The sequence below is a fragment of the Haemaphysalis longicornis genome, unplaced genomic scaffold (assembly GCF_048455015.1).
Source record: "Haemaphysalis longicornis isolate Haplotype H1 unplaced genomic scaffold, Haemaphysalis longicornis Haplotype H1 scaffold_163, whole genome shotgun sequence".
Lineage (NCBI taxonomy): Eukaryota > Metazoa > Arthropoda > Arachnida > Ixodida > Ixodidae > Haemaphysalis > Haemaphysalis longicornis.
The window spans coordinates 503528-520603 of NW_027526269.1; the positions used below are offsets into that span (position 1 = coordinate 503528).

At 53.1% G+C, this 17076-nt stretch overlaps 1 protein-coding gene across 2 annotated transcripts in view; it reads right to left on the minus strand.

The window, feature by feature from the left end:
• LOC144166281 (cAMP-dependent protein kinase catalytic subunit 1-like) overlaps positions 1-16759 on the minus strand; it is a 71882-nt gene extending 55123 nt beyond the window's left edge. The window contains exon 1 of one of the 2 annotated variants that reach the window (XM_077695819.1): positions 16255-16759. In XM_077695819.1, the coding sequence (XP_077551945.1) occupies positions 16255-16300 (46 nt within the window). In that variant the 5' untranslated portion in view covers positions 16301-16759. The remainder of the gene's footprint in view (positions 1-16254) is intronic. The other variant, XM_077695820.1, reaches the window with a different exon arrangement.
• Positions 16760-17076: the final 317 nt, after the last annotated feature.

The window sequence follows — 17076 nt, forward strand, 5'->3', positions numbered from 1 at the left end:
GTGGCTAAGGCATTATGCTGCAGAGCACGAGATCGCGGGTTCGATTCCCGGCCGCGGCGGCCGCTTTTCTGATGGAGGCGAAAAGCAAAAACGCCCAAAGATCCCCAGGTGGTCAAAATTAACCCGTAGCCCTCCACTACGGCGCGCCTCATCGCGTACGTTGCGTCAGCGCGTTAAACCCCACAATCAATCAACTAAGTTTGGATCTGCACGTCGTATATGGGGCAAAGCAGCGCCTAAGCATGTGCCACAGCGGCGCATGCCCAGTGACATCAGCCAAGTACTGCGTGCGATAAGGCCAGTCTTTTACATCGAAGCTGTTAGTGTTACGTGCAAGAGCGGAAGATTGGGCGAGTTGGTAATATAAATCATTGGCGGGAAGCGCGAATTAACACGAGGACAAGTCTCCTCTATGTTGTTCTCTTCTCTTGTCCTCGTGTTAATTCCCGCTTCCCGCCAATGCAATGTCGTGTTACGTAGGTGTCGTCGTCCGTGGACACAGTACGCTCCACGGCAAAGCCCACTTTCTCGCGAAAGCTCCATTGCTCTCAATATGATGTAGAAAAAAATCACAACAAAGTTGACCGCTAAAATCATTGCGTCGAGTTTCATTTACTCGTAATAATTTACTGAGGACAGTAAACGGCAAAGTAAAGGACAGTAAATTTACAGTAAACATTTTGGGATCCCCGCGTGTTGCCAATCTTTGTAGGCAACAGCATACACTTGCCAAAAACAATTGTAACTCGTGCGACTCATGGGGAATTATAGGACAGCTGGTATCGCAGTTGCAACACACATCCGCTAAAGGTAAGCCATTCCCGCAGGTTAGGCAAAACCACCGCGACACAGGCTGTAAGAGCCCCGTGAGCTTCCCGGATCAGGTTGTGTCGAGACCCGACACAGCGAACTAGTTGCGACTTTTTTCTCCCTCGTTAGTGCCCCATGAACCCCGCGTTACCCACATCGCGCGACGGATTTAACACAGAGAACAAGCTCGTGCAGACGACGACATAGTTCAAATAAACAAAAGAGAATGGACTGGCCATGTGGCGAGAAGAAATGACAACCCGTGGACCACCACCAGTGTAAGAGAGTGGTCTAGAAGAAGGGGAAGGCTAGTGTAGGGAAGAAATATAATAGCGAGTTTTAGCATAGCGGCTAGCGGAGGCTCCCGCTACGGTAGCGGGCTACCGGGATACGACCGCGCATGCGCGCGCGGGGAGGCTGAAGAGGTTGCCCCCCAGTGGAGACAATGCGCGGGCATGGAGAAGGCCGGCCCGCGGAACTATTCCCCCCCCCCCCCCTTCCCATCCCCCCCGGGACGAATTTTCACCTTCCCAGTAGGGCCCCGCTACCCGCCGCCGTTGCGTTAGCGGACGGTACACGCTATGCTAAAACTCTGGACTCGCGCAGTGCAAGACCGGAGGTCGATCAGATGGGAGATGCCTTTGTCCTGCAGTGGCCCTGCGTAGGCTGTTGACGATGATTACGCTTGGTCACTAGCAACAATCGATCGTGTTTGGTTTCTCTCATTCGTTTACTCCCCCTTGTTAATACAAGGTCCCCCAATTGGAAAAATAACCTCACATTTTGATTACATATCGTAATAAACAACAATAAAACCATGGAATCTTGAGCGTCGCTGGTCGTTCATATGTCACTAACGGGCAAACGTATCCCAACATTTCACACAAACCGTCAGTAGCAGCGGGCCGGTCAGTTCTGAGGCACCTTACAATTAATACTTTATATTAAGGCCATCAGACAAAAAACGCCAATTAGTGACTACTCTTTCGCGCACGAGTAACGACATGCCTGTAAATACTCTTCCTTTTTGCGAACCACAACTGAACGGAACCAGCTTACTATACATACAAAGTTGAACAAACTTCCCCCACCTTGTTTACATCCTGTCTTAGCACCCACATTATACATCTTATATTTTAGTAGGCTTGTGAATCAGTCTGGACGACGCCGGGCGGTTGCCGCGAGGCACGCGCTCCCGTGCGCTCGGTGTTTTCTGTCTACGCCGTATACGGATTTGTGTCGGCCTGAACACCTCTGCCATTAAAACAAATTTTCCCTCAATCCCCTCGAACGGCGCATTCCAGGTCCACGCCTGGGCCCCACCCGCCGCGGTGGCTCAGTGGCTAAGGCGTTGCGCTGCTGAGCACGAGGTCGCGGGTTCGATTCCCGGCCGCGGCGGCCGCTTTTCTGATGGAGGCGAAAAGCAAAAACGCCCGTGTGTTCGAGATTTCGGCGCACGTTAAAGATCCCCAGGTGGTCAAAATTAATCCGGAGCCCTCCACTACGGCGCGCCTCATCGCCTGCGTTGCGTCGGCGCGTTAAACCCCACAATCAATCAATCAATCAATCACGCCTGGGCCCCCAAAAGCGCGAACGTTGGCTCGTGGGAGCTCACACCATCACCGGGAAATGCCTTCTCCTCGCCCCTGTTACGCATGCGCAATAAGCCAGCACACACAAAAAAAAAACAGCACTTTCGTCGAACAGTGCCCGCACATCGTTCCCCCCGAAACAAAGCAGCGCCGCGAATAGCAACACGCAACGCGAGGCACTCGGCCGCGCGTTTCCGTCGCGGCCGGCCGCCGTTCCGACGCCACGCAGCCTCCGACGTCTCTCTCGACTTCACCTGTACAAAAACCACACACACACACACACACCTCCCAAACTGTGCGCGCTGTAAGGTACCGCAGGTTCAAACCCACATCCCGCGGGTCTGCCCAAACACCAAGCCGATTAGGGCGCACCACACTAGAGAGTGGCTGACTACTGCAACCAAGTTGGTGGAGCAGAGGAGCCTGGAGGACTTCATCTCGAAAGCCACCAGAAGCTGCCTGGAACGAGGCGGCTCTTTGCCTCCCCGCCACCCCCGTTTACCCTTTCCTTTTGAAAGGAAATAAAGTACTCTCTCTCTCTCTCTCTCTCGCTCTCTCGGGTCGGCCTGGGCCCCTACGGGATATGGTTTGGGAATACGCGCCGGGGAGCGTGGGGACGGTGAAGACCTCGGCCGGTCTGGGCGCGCGCGCGTCCAGAGCGGCAGCGGTACGGCAAGAATGGCGACGCAACGTGATACCTCCTGTCACGGCGGCCGCTCGGCGTTAGCTTTGTCGAAACCGAAATTGACACGAATAAACGACGCCGAAAATGAATGTTTACGCTGCACTCGACCGCCCAATGTGTCATTCGATGATTAGTGGGCTGGTAGGCACGCGTATCAGCGAAAAAACGTAACACGAAAATTTCGTGTTACTCTTTTAAACCTCACGCCAACACAACGGACAGTAAGGGCATGAAGCATGCCCGGCCTCCCTTCCCTCCACTCTCAACCCGTGCACGCATAAACTGGCACGCATAAACCGGCATATAGACACATACTACTTCGCAGTAAAAAACGAGGAGATGCGTGCTTGCACTGATGCCTTCGATCCTACTCTAGTGTCCAGAAAGCGCACCACGTCGGCTACTCTTAAGTGCGCGTTCTGCGCATCCCTCCTGTTCAAGGTATGCGAGGGCTGTCTCCAAGCTTGTAACGGTTGGCCGGCATCTTCTTCATCGGCTGCTTCTGTCGGCGCAGAGCTTTCATCAAGTTGATGTGACTGTTGAGCGGATCCGCCGACAAGCTCGTTCGTCTCTTCCTCTTCCTCACTACCCTAGAGTGCTGTTTCACGGCCGCCCGATGGAAACCAGGTCTCTCTCATATCCAGCGGCCGTGGTTGTTCGCTGATCATGAATGTTCTAAATCTATTTCGATGGCACTGACTGGATAAATGCCCCGACTGGATACCCTGATAAATCCAGGGTATCCAGGGTATGCTGAGTATCCGGGTATCCAGGGTATGCAGGGTATGCAGGGTATACTTCGGCCAACAGTGAATCTGGTACGCGCCATGCGGCCTCTGGGGGTCACGTCTTTTTCTCGATTTTTTGCTTTGTGGACCCGTGTCCTCGTTGTTAATGACACAAAATGAGACAAAAATGCCTGTACTCGCCAGTTGCCTCTCCACATTAGCCGTTCCTTCTCCGGACTGCGGGTTTCTATATTAACGGGGCAGAATTGCATGGCGAGAGAACGGCAGCCGAAATTTTTGTCCATACTGCGGAGTGTCCGTATTAACGGGGTCCATATTAGCGAGACATTAGAGAGTTTTAGTATAGCGTTTTAGCTGTGGCGTTAACGGTTGCGCGCCGCAATCGCAAACGGATAGCGCCCCGTCACGCGACGGTTAGCGAGCCCGTTAACGCTATGGGCGCGCTAAAGCGGTTCTTTCCGCTAATACTCGCACTCTCCATTACTGTATTCGGAGTAAGACTTGGTCCGGGCTAAAGGCCATTTTAATAACAATAAAAAAAAGCAGCCCACGCACAACGCGTCGTTTCGTACACGTTGGAGAAACCCAGAAAGTGAAAACAGGTCAGTGCGTTCAACCCTCCAACCTTTTTTGTTGTTCCGTGCTCACACAGGCGCGTTTCTGCGATCACGCGTCCAGGTTTATCCCCGAAGGAAGAAGAAGCGCCGTTATTTCCGATCGCTGCACCGCACACTTGTTGCATCTTTCTCGTCGCCACGGTAGACTGGACCGTGCGCGCAAGCCGCAGCTGCTGCTGCCAAATCGCGGCGGCTGCTTCCTCCTCCTCCTCCGATGCGGGAGCACCGCGCACCTGGCCATCTCCAGTGTCGTTTTTTTCTTCTCCGCCTTTGCAAGTCTTGCGACCACGACTTTCTGAAACAGCCAGCCGCCAAGCGGCCGCGTGAAGTTCACGCGCCACGACGACGACGCGGTGGAGAACGTGATGAGTCGATGAAAGGAGGCCCCGTCCACACTGAGCTCGCCCTCCTCCTGTCCGAAGTACCAGCGGACAGAAAACTGATTCGTTATACGCGATATTCCGCTAAAAGCGAGTACACACTGCACCGGGGACCACGGAACACTTCCCGTAAAGCGAGACCTCGAATAGAGCGAGTTTGTTGTGACCAGTGTTTGCTGTACTTCGATTTTCTCCACGGCAGCTCCGCAGAATCCTCCAAAGCTCCACCTTGGGAGACCGCGAACAATCTCCTGATTGATTTGATTGATTGTAGGGTTTAACGCGCCGACGCAGCGCAGGCGATGAGGCGCGCCGTAGTGGAGGGCTCCGGATTAATTTTGCCCACCTGGGGTTCTTTAACGTGCGCCGAAATCTCGTACACACGGGCATTTTTGCTTTCCGCCTTTATCAGAAAAGCGGCCGCGGCGGCCGGGAATCGAACCCGCGACCTCGTGCTCAGCAGCGCAACGCCTTAGCCACCGCAACGGGTGACATTCTCCTGATCGCTTCACACGTCATAAGGCCTCTTCTGCGTGTCCTTTTTGACTGCTCCGGCGGAGCTTCCAGCCTCTCGCTGATCTCTGTCGTCCACCCACAAAACGCACTGACGATGGCTATGACGATAGCGGGTAAAGTGAAGGAGCATCGCTGTGCGTGGTCGGCGATGCAGGGGCCCTGGCGTATTGCGCCGTCACGGCGCGGTCAAAATTAGAAAAATCATGCAACCCTCCGTCTAACGACGACGGTGGTTGACCGCTGTAGAAAGCAAAGGAGCGCCCGTATCAGCAAAGTACTAGAGAGCACAATCGCAGCGCAGTAAACCGTTCCGATAAGAATCGTACTTGATTTTGGAAAGCTTCGCGCCCCCACACCCGGGCTGGTTGATTTATTTTAATTGGCCGTGCCCACGAAGTGCTCAAGAAATGCTCTGGGCGGACAAATAACAGTCTCGTAATTCCCACGAAACCCGCCAAGGTATTTGAGGACGCCGGTCCTGTGCGAAGAAAACACATGACGGGGGAAAAGGGGGCGGTAGTATCCTCAGGAATGAATCTTAATGGAAGGCACACATTTATTTATGGTACAGGACCCGCCCGTGATCCAACCGAAACGCTGTCTGTTCTCCGTATTTTGAGAGGCCATTGAGGCTACCTTTTTAAAGCATTCCTTACTTATTTACTCCTCATTTATTTGCCCAAAATGTGAATGAGGCCCTTTGAATCATCTCACTTTCAAAGATAAGAATTTCACACGTACAGCCGGTAAAACGCTTGTCTATAACAGCGATTTCAACTTCAACCAGCTACACCCAAAAACTGGCAGAACATACTCGTTCCAAACATGTCGGAGGCAAAAGCGAAGGGCTAAGACTTCAGAATTCCGCAGTAGTTTTATTCAAATCCCGCTCCGGCGGGGCAGGATAGGGCTGAGAGTACGAACGCTGTGTTATAGACAAGCCTTTTACCGGCTGTACAGCCCCTTAACCCCACTCACCGAAAAAATTCCACGGGCGTCGGCGTCCCACCCGGTATTTCCGTCCCTCCAACGTGTTCCGCTTAAGCTGGCAGTTGGCTAACTCACGGGCGACTAGCTCGAGAATCCCCAAAGAAGCTTGTCCAGCTAAACGTCTGACTGCCCGTCGGCGTATGCGTGGAGCTCCTTTCAACGTCGTTTGAGCCCGACACACACGGAGCCACTTTCGCTTTCGCCGGCCGTCGCTCGATCTGCCGCGCCGGACAGAAGCCGAGACGCGCGAAAGAGAAACCGACGGCGCTCTTCTCTGACGGAGCGGTCTTTGAAAAAGAGCGCTCTCGGCGTCCTCGTAAATAAACGCGGATCAACGAGTCGGCCATTAACCGCCACACGCAGCCCAAGGGCACGGCTTGAGAAGAAGTTTCACCCGCAAGACGACGCGACTGCGGATATATACCAGATCCACCGTGGGGCTAACGCACGGATGAAGCGTCAGCCAAGGGGTTCTCTGCCGAACAATTTAGCACAAAACGCGTCATCAACGTCATAATCAGCCTCTCCAAAAGACCGTCCGAATCCCTTCTTCGCATCAACACTGTCTTTTGTGCCTCGCAGCCTGTACCTCGATAGCCACCCGCTCGTCAGTGGTCCGCCTTGTTACCGGCGTAACATCTCCCCCCTCTTCTCTCTCTTGATCCCGCTATGACGACATCGACACGAGCTGGTCCCCTCATCTTTGACGCTCGTTTCCCATCCCCCTTTGAATTAACGGCAGGATACAGAACGGACCGACACCTTAGGATGTATGTACATGGAGTTCAAGATCTGCGTAACGGACGTACCAATTCGCACAATATATATGCACGCTGTCAGTCATCACTATCCCCACCATCAGACTGGCAGTGTTCGCCATGAAAAGGAAATTACCCGCAATTCAGAACGGGGGGTGCTCTGGGCAGGAATTCCGGTATCGTGAATAGAAGGTTCCCTCTGTCACATAAAAGGCAGGTGTACATGCGTTATCCCAGCAATGACGTATGGGGCACAAACGTGGCTTCTCGCTAAGCGGCGTCAAAGAAAACTTACATCGATCCAGCGTGTTATGGGAAGAAAAATACCAGCGTGGATTAGGGAACAGACTAGCGTCAGTAAACTGCTGGATGCGAGCTGCAACGATAGAGATACCACTAATCTGCAATGGAGCACACGACTGGAACAGACTGCGAACGGAAGTGGAGGCGGAGGAAGATGTGCGCTTCTGAGGTAAACAATACAAGGGAATGGAATACAACAGAATACAAATGTACAACGGAGCGTCCGTCTGCGTTTTGTTCTTGTAAGCCGCGTGTAACATGGCACCCCAGATAAGCGTCTATACGTCAAAAAGAAAAAAAATAGCAGTGGCTTAGCTCGGCTATGTCAGGATATACGTAGCGTGAGCTAAGGTTCAGCAATGTTTTGTTCTTGCGATGTCGCGTCTAACATGTCACCCCTGATAAGCGTCTATACGTCAAAAAGAAAAAAAATAGCAGTGGCTTAGCTCGGCTATGTCAGGATATACGTAGCGTGAGCTAAGGTTCAGCAATGTTTTGTTCTTGCGATGTCGCGTCTAACATGTCACCCCTGATAAGCGTCTATACGTCAAAAAGAAAAAAAATAGCAGTGGCTTAGCTAGGCTATGCCAGGATATCGTGAGCTAAGGTTCAGCAATCCAATCCAATCCAGTCCAGTCACTGCTCCTCGCGCATGCGCAGCACGACGAAACGGCTATCAAGCGGCTCCAGCGCACCGTCAGACTTGGCTACTGCGCAACGGAGGCGCACAGCTGGGCACGTGCAGGCGCCAGTGCGTCTGCCGCGGCTATGACGTCACTCTTCTGGAATGCGCAGACCCAATTCTCTACACACCCGCACTCCAATTGGATTGGATTTCCAATCCAATCCAATACAATCCCATTTAATCCAATCCAATGCATCCCGCGCTAGCGCAGCACGGCCCTTCAGGGTCCACGAGAAACTGCTCAACCTCGGCCAGTGTAGCTTACGCTACACAAAATCCCCCGCTATTATGGCGACGCAGCGAAGAAAGAAACGCCATGAGTGACGCCGTCCCGTATTCAAACGAGCACTCCTCACCGACCAAGGCGTAGCGCAGTTGGCGGGCACGAACGCGGAACTCTCATTCATCCGAACGCACGTAATATCGGCAGTCCTTGCGACGGGGATACGACGCTGCCACGGCCACCGCCACTGGTAGTGCGCAAACTCCGACGGAGGGGCAAAAAAAGATGACGGCGCGAACGCAACACAATGGGTGAGATCTGCCAGTCGGCAAATCTTCATCGCGAACAAAAAGCCGGCGCTAAGAGACACGGCCCACAGGGAACGAGAAGACGTGAAGGGCGATTCACCAATTCCTGCAGCCAACAATGAAATTTTAGCGAACGACGATGTCGAGCACATGATTTCACTTCGGTCTGCGCTGTTGCTCGAATGGCAATGGTTGCGGCAAAACGCAGTGCGTTCTGCACTGCGCGGTGTCACAGCGCTGCAGAGCACATTTTTGATCAAAAACGGCACGCGTGCTGCTGCTGCTGCCGTTCGCCTAATTTGCTTCGTTTGTTGGCATTGGCCACTTCAGTAGCGCACTGTGGCGAAGCCGAACCTGCCGGCAGCGAGTAACTTTAGAGCGAAAACTGCGCGGTTTCCAGGACGCCGTGCGACGGGATGATAGCGTAGCAGCGAAGGCAAACTACGGGGTTAATGTTCGCCTGCTGCTTCCACTTTCCGGCTAAACCTGCCTTCGTGACAAGCGTTAACTTAACAGCAACAAAAAAGTGCGTGCCAGCCTGTGCACAGAAAGTGCCCAGATAGTCGGCGATGTCATGCGCATGCGCTGAGGCAGCCGGGCGCGAAGTTCAGCCCCGTGAGCGTCCGTGGCCGTGGCAGCGACCACGGACGCGACCACGGGATTAGTTCCGCGGGCGTTGCCATGCCCGCGCATTCGTCACGGTGGAATGCGCCTCCCCGCCCTTTCCGCGCGCGCAGGCGCAGACGGGGCCCGGTCAACACGGTAACCACGTAAACGACGGAACATGCGGACTGTTGTATGAAAGCGTAGGCAACACCGGCTGGGCAAAAACTGCTTCCTTCGCTGCAAGAGACGGCAGTCGCCTTCCGCCCCTGCCTCTCTGCTTCCCTTTCCCGCGTCGACCGCTGCTCGCTGGAGGAACCTTTCGATGCTGCTGGACAATTCTCGGAATGCCAGCGATTTTTGGGTCGGAACATATTTTGCCACGTTCATTCGCTATCGCAAATTTCAAGCAGCCATGCATTTTCGATTAAAAAAATACCACCCGCGCATTGATGCTTTGACTCAAATGCGCCTAACGTTTTCCATTTGCTCAACAACATTGACAAGTGCGGAACACAGCCCCCAGATTAAGAAGCAGTCTGGAAATGTCTACCCCATATCTCGTCCAAGAATTCGTTTTTACTTTCGACCGGGCGGCCGAATCGAGGGACTGGCCAATACTTCCGCCTTCAAGCAGCCCAAGAAAGACTGCAGGGGAGTGGCCAGGGGGTGTCAGAACCAACCCCGAAATGTATGCCTGCAGAGAAACGACACACGCGATCCGGGCATCCGGCGCAGTCTCTCCCTTCTACCGAGAAATATATTTCTCGCTACGCCACTGATAAAGGACAGCGCAGGGATTTAGGGCCCCGCACAGATGGTTAACCAGCGACACGCGGCCGGCGTTTTACCCGCGGTGTTTACTCATCAAAGTCCTTTGCACTATACACGCGGCCTGTAGGCGGCATGATGCGGTCGCAGCTTCCTCGGGAGCAGGCATGACGGCCGGTGTTGAGAGGAGGGGGGGGGGGGGGGGGGGGGGGGCACGTGGACCTATGCCGCCGCCCCTGCCTGCTGTTGGCACTACATCTGGGCATCGCTGCGAGATGGAAAACCGAGCCAATCTCTCCAACTCCTCTCCAACCTGATTTGTTCTCGCATTGCGTCGGAGAGGGCCTTCTGCGTACACAGGAGCGCCCGAATTTCCTTTCGCCAAGCCATTTCTCGCAGGTTATATAGTAATGGAACACTTGCACGCAATGGGGCTAGGCAAAAGGACGACAACTGTCGCTGGGAAGAAGCCCAATTCCGTTTCGTTCTACGGTTGCACCTGGACGTAACGAACCTACGTAACGAATTCCTGGATTTAAAGGGACAGACAACCGATTTTTGTCGAGTATATATTCTCTATCCCAAATGAAAGGGCATCACTTAAAGCACCTTGACGAGAAACGGTTTTGCTGATAACGTCCTGGAACTTTTTAAATGGAAATTTTTAGATCTGCGAGCCGTATGTGCCCCTCCGAAAAATGATGCAGGCAACCATGACACAGAGTAGCTCGGCAACATACTTTTGTCTGTATGCGAAATGAAAAACGATATTTAAAAACTTGTCCGCAGCTAAAAAAGTTTCAATCGCAGGCTGTTCCTTTATGTGTGTTTTTAATGCAACGGTCTATTTTGCACGAATGCGCCATCTGTTGGGATTGACGGTAGGTAGAATCTGGCTTCACGTTGTGGAGGTCGGCAGTTCGATTCTCGCTGGGCGCGTCCTTTTTTTCTTTTTTTTTTAAGCTGCCGCTGGCGTATTTGGAAACTGAAATCGAACATTTCGCCAGAAAAAAAAAAAACGCCCTTGACTAGGGCAGAATCGTCAAAGCTCCTTCGCTGGATCTGTTTACTGAACGCTGCCGTTGATTCTGGGCATAGAGGCTCTTTTAGCCGCACTGAGACTCGAGAGCAACCCGGCGGCGGGCGGCGTGTCTTAAAAATTTTCAAAATAATGTTTAAAAATACATATACAATTTAAACTTATGCAAATACTTGTGTTATAAAAGTTTTTCAATATAAGTGAATGAACGTTTCAGCAGTTACAGTAGCTGCTAGGTTTGCAGGTCACGTGACCGGGACACATATTGTAGTGTCGAAGTTTCGACACTACGAACCGCCACCCTTCCGATTTCAAAAAGTTTGCTGCCAAATTAGAATTATATTTCCGCCGATTTGTGTATAAATTGCTTGTGGTTACCGGGCTATATAAAACGCTAGCTTTCATATGAGCTAGAGAACATATACGCGACAAAAATCGGTTGTCCGGGTAAGTGACCTTGCTTATTTGGTGTCGTGTAGCTAAGCTAGTGCGAAAGCAGCAGGCGCAACTCATTTTTTTCGCAGTGAAATAAATTCACGAAGGGTGAGTTCACCGTCACTGATGTCTAGCATTTTTTGGCTTCGTTTCTGCTTCCGTTTCCACGAGCCTTACCTCGAAACCTGCACATTCCGAAAACCTGGATGCAACGAAAAATTGCGAGCTTTTGTCAACTTCCGGACATCCTGGTTTAACTATATCACCGACACCATGGTTAAAGGAGCCATGAAGAGAAAATACAACTTCGTTTAATTTGAAAGGACTAGGATTCAGTAGCTCACTCAGCTCCATTAGAGCCACAAAAGATGTTTTTTAACGAAAAAAAAAGCAAGAAGTATTAAAAACTTTCAAATTTTGCGCCACAGTGACGTGTTATGAGCAAGAATGGCGTCATACGGGCCAACAATAAAACGTAATTTTCAGTGCGTTAACTGCACGTTAGCATTAAAAGTGATGCGGTCAAATGGAACTAGAGGCCCCATTACAGACGTCCAGTCATGTGTCGTCGCGACAGGTCAGTTAGGCGGCCGCCAATCGCGCAAACAAGGTTCCGTGACGTCATAGAAAAGTCGCGGAAAATTGGCTAGGGGGTCGCGACTGCTTCGCGCGTTTTCTTTAATATCTCCGTTATTTGTTCGAAGATTGCGATGATATTGGTATCATTGTTATCGGGACTAAGCAGTCTTTCTAATAAACCCGACTTGTATTTTGTCTTCATGGCTCCTTTAACAAGGCCGTCAGGATGGGTACTGCGGTTTTCTAATCGAACCGCTATGGATACGAGGTGACGCAGCAACGTTTCGCGTTGTCGGCACAAGACCACACGAATTTCAAAACACTCGGCGATTTCTGCGCTCCGGGCTGCCATTTCGCGTAGGGATTTCGGGTGCCGCGATGATTAATCGAAGCCTGCGTGTGTCGCACGCTGCACATTAAGGGGCGTCCTTTCACGCGCCCCTACGTACACAGCGCGTGCCGATGGAGCTCTTCCTCCGCCGGCGGTCCGAGTGACCAATAATTCGCCCGCGAAAAGCGGAAGGCACCACGCGGAGGTGCGAATGAATGAGTGGTTACGAAGCCAGCATGCACGGTTTCCACGTCTCCACACTGACGGCATGCACAACATTCAACCTTAGTTTAAATTGTCTTAAAAGAGGCCATAAAGACAACGCACAAGCTGGTTCAACAAAAAGACTGCTCTGTCCCTGTGACGGCGACACCACTTCCGTGGCGAACTTCGAATAAACAGTCGAAGCAGTGGCGACCCACCAGCTCCTCATGGCGTCAGAGGATGCCCGATTGGCGGCCACCAGTGAAACTCGACTGTGCGATTGTAGTGCGTTTGGTCGTATCACTGCAATGCTAACGTGCAGGTAGCCCACTGATAGCCGTGTTTTAGTGCTGGCCTCTATACCGAATCCCTCCTGCCCATAATCGGTCGATGTGGGGTGAAATTCGAAACCTCCTCAATATCCCTCGCGTTTTTCTTTGAAGTGAAAGATTTCTCAGTGGGACGGTTGGCGTCCTGTCAAAAAACTAACGAATCTCCCCACAGAGCAGTTAGTTGGTCGACCGAAAAGTGCTGATATCTGGACACACGGCCCGCGTGCGTGAATTACCGGGCTTCCACGGTGAAAAAACGGTAACTTGAAAATCGCGATAAAGGAGCGGTTCAAGACAAAGAGAATACACGCATCGATCGTGAAGGAGCAGTAGAATAGTATACCTTTATCTCATGGACCACGCATCGGTACACATTTACATCGTTCGCAGACGCGTTTACTCGGTGCGCGCAAAAATGGTAGCGTGGGTTTGGTCTTCGTTCGCGGTTTCGGTCTTTGAAGGTTTGAGGCGCAGTTTTGACGCGCGAAAGCTTTGCCGCCTCCCTCGACTTTCATTGGGAAAGCTTTTCCGGTTGAAGTGGCTGAGCGAGTCACCAGAGGCAAGCTATATCGAGTTAAGTTAGGATAAAGGAAACTTCTGGAACCACTCGCCCTGGTCATATATGTCCCCATTAGTTAGCGCAAAGAAAACTGCAGGTAGAGCTGATGCAAAACATGTCCTTAACCGGCAGTCCCCGCGTTCATTTAGTGAGGAATGGGTGGGTGGGTATTTAAGCGAAAAAAAAAAAGTGTCGGGGAAGAAAAAAACGACGCGTTAAAAATAGCACAAGAAAGGCCACGTGCTGCCTGATATACTCGGTTACAACTCAAGAACGGCACCACCTCATGTAGTGTATCACTCCGCCAAAGCGCCGTACCCGTGACGTCAGTGTGCGCGCGTTTTGAAAGGGGTTTGCTATGAATGCGTGATATCGTCTGCCTTGTCTCACGCAGTTTGTTTGTCGTCACTGGAGTCGTTTATAAGCATATTAAGCCCAAAAAATCACAGGAACGGCTCACGCCATGTTCAAAATATTCCCAGTAACGCCCTACTTGCGCCGCGCGGAGAAACATCCGGCTACGGTGATAATTAAGGCACAGCGGCAACTTCCGGTGCCGTTCTTAAGTTGTCATCGAGTATAGTGTTATTTTCTTTCACACGTGCAAATAACCAGTGTTCAATGTTGTACGTATAGGTCCAAGGTTGCGTCCTCCATTTCAAAGAAACCCTGCCACACTCGAAGTTGTACTACAGGCATCCGTGGCTACGACCCTGCTGGAAGCCCTGGTCCCTATATCCGCTTCACGAACTTCGTCCCGCATCGTGGGGCCGCAAAGCTGTGAAAGAAAGCTACGACGGGAAACCGCCAATAGGGAGAGAGCCCGCGACGACACCGGCCTTTCTGACTCTCCCGCAAAGCAAAAAAAAAAAAAAAACCGAAGCGATAATGTCCGTAGCACACAAAACAAACCTCACGCTAGTAGTCCCGAATTTACCGGTAGCGGGCATCAGTTCGTAGCCGTCAAACAGCGGGAGACGATGGCCTTCAGAACTCTTGGTGGAGCTTCTGCTCGTATGGATGTACAGGTGACTCAACGGTTTTCCCTGTCCACCGTGCAGAGCTCACTCTGTAACTCGACAGACGAAACGTTCGAGGGACTTCGATACGCCCGTCAGAGCCGATCGCCAACGCGGAATCTGCTTAGGACGTGACGCTTGCCGTTCCGGGTGTTTTTTTTTTTTTTTAAGGGTACCGCTTTTGTTTTCATCAGTAACGGAAAGCACACCAAGTCACTCCGACTCTTAGCTTTTGCAGCGACATAGGAACCCAGTTCGAAGTTTGTGGATAATTTGGAGGTATCCTTAGCAAAGTGCTCAAGCGAACAAATCGGCGACAGGCAGATATCCCGATTCGCCTTTCTAACCCCTTCAATCCAATCCAATCCAAACCCAGATAAGCTGGCGTTTCGATCCGCCCACAGGCGAGGCAGAACAAAGCGAAGAGAAAAACTTGCCCAACTTATACGCGCGGCTTTCAGCGCAGCTGACACAAAAACACGTCCACTAGACCCCGAAGGCGTGACTCACTCATTGGGGTTACGCGGGCACATGTGGTCCTGGGTCCACGGCAACATTCTATCGATTCCGAAAGAAGCGTAAGGAAACTGGATTGTGCAACTAGTGCCGTCGCCGCTTGCTTCGAGTCGTGCGAGGCCCACCAAAGACTCCGAAACAAGTTGTTACCGGATGGCAAAAAAAAAAAAAAAAAAACTGATTAGACGCATGGGTTGTTTCGGAGGCGGAGCGTATGTATACCTTCAACGGCCCTGCGATCAATACAGCGCGGTACCTTCCCTAGGTTTCTGTTAGCAGAGTCGTCGTAGGGCGACTCAAAGCAAGGTTGGTGCGCACCACCCCTCCCCCAGAATAGGCACGGGTCGATCGTGAAATGAAGGGATCACTTATGGGACGCGACAGGACCTGATCCGAACGCTCGTAAACCAAATGGACATCGCGCAGCACGGAACAAACGGAACGCGCGTGTAGGAGAAAGCTAGGACAGTAGCAACTGCTTCGTGCGTTCGCTACCCCGGCATTCGGAAGCCCCTCTTATCGGCATCAGAGCGTCCGCCCATCTCTCCATCAGCGGACAGAGTAGTAGTCCAAGCGGGGCTGTTAAACGAACGGATAGAGAGCCGTTTCCATCTGCTTTTACTACAACTGTTTCTACTTTCAGTGATAGCAGGATATCCGCGGTGGTGGGACCGTGTGCTCTTCGCACCAGGGGCAACTCCGGAGGGTTCGCTGCCAAAAACGACCCACGAAGCAGCATCCTTTGCAAGCCCTCCTCTCTCCCCCAACGAAAGGGCTGCAAGAAGGGTGTTCCGCAAAGTACAAAAAACGACGCGCACGGCGCCAGCGAAGGTCACTCGCGAAGCCTGCGGAAATGCGGCCTCCGAAGCAATACAACAGAAATGAGACTCGGCGCCGGCGAGCTGCTCCGTGCTGGGAAGTATTGGGGGACCCCCAAAAGCGAAACTCGGCCACGGGCGAGCGGTGTTGGCGGTGGTGTCTCCATCCGAGGCGCGCCCGGCCGATGTTCGAGAGGGGCAGAGATCCGATCGTGCTCGGCACGGTTCCGAGAGCGGCATTTTGCGAGCGCCGCTGCCTGCAGCGGCGACAGGGCGAGAGCCGCGGTCATTTTACTTTCGCTCTGGTGGCGGCGTGCGAAGAAAAGGGAGCGGCTGCGTACGCCTCGCGGCCATCCGAAACCAGCGGCGACGGGGATGCTAGCGCGCACACACACACAAACACACGCACTGGGCCAGGGTGCAAGCGCTTACCGTTCTCCGCAGGGTCCCCTTTCTTCGTAGTGGCGGCATTTCCCATGGTTCACTTTCGACAATCACTCGACCGACTGCGCGGCGATCGGTTCCGGGCCGTCCGCGGTCCCCCAACGTCGTCGCAGACGATACCGGCGGAATGAAACGCGCTGGAGGGGAAGAAACGAACGGCCACCAACGAAACGGCGGGGGAGCTCGGGCGATGCAGCCGGCAGCAGCGGCGGCGGCTTTTCCAGTATCAACACCGCCGCGAACGCACACGCACGGCACACGGAAAGCAGACGGGCGGCCCTAGTTGCCGCTCCCGATGTGTCGCTCTTCGCACGGGCAATCTGTGGACCCTACGGTATCCGTCTTGGCCAGACTGCACCCCGAAAAGCACATTTAATCTCACGTCAAACAGTCAACAAACCGAGCCGCCATCGATGAAGCCTCGCAGAAGACGGACGGGTCGTGCCGCCGCGCGTGGTGTCCTTCCGCCAGGCACCGCGGCGGGGCCGCCGCTACCGCCGAGCAGACGTCGGCGCTGCGGTAAGATCTTCAAGTTTCCTTCACGGCCGCCCTTTTGCCCACAATCGCTCGAGAACAATTCCGACGGCGCTTCCCTCGGGTCAGTTTGTTGGCAGCGCGCGCAGCTGCCGCACCGGGCTGCACAAAGCGGCGCACTCTTTGCGAGCGCGCGCCGCTGAATTGTGGGTGGCGCGCAGGCGAAATCAACATGGCGGCGCGGCAGCCTCGGCTCGGTCGCGGAGACCGAGCGAAGGGGTGAGCGCCGAACGGGCGCGAGGGAAAAAGCGAAAGCGGGGGCTCAGAGGAGAGTCC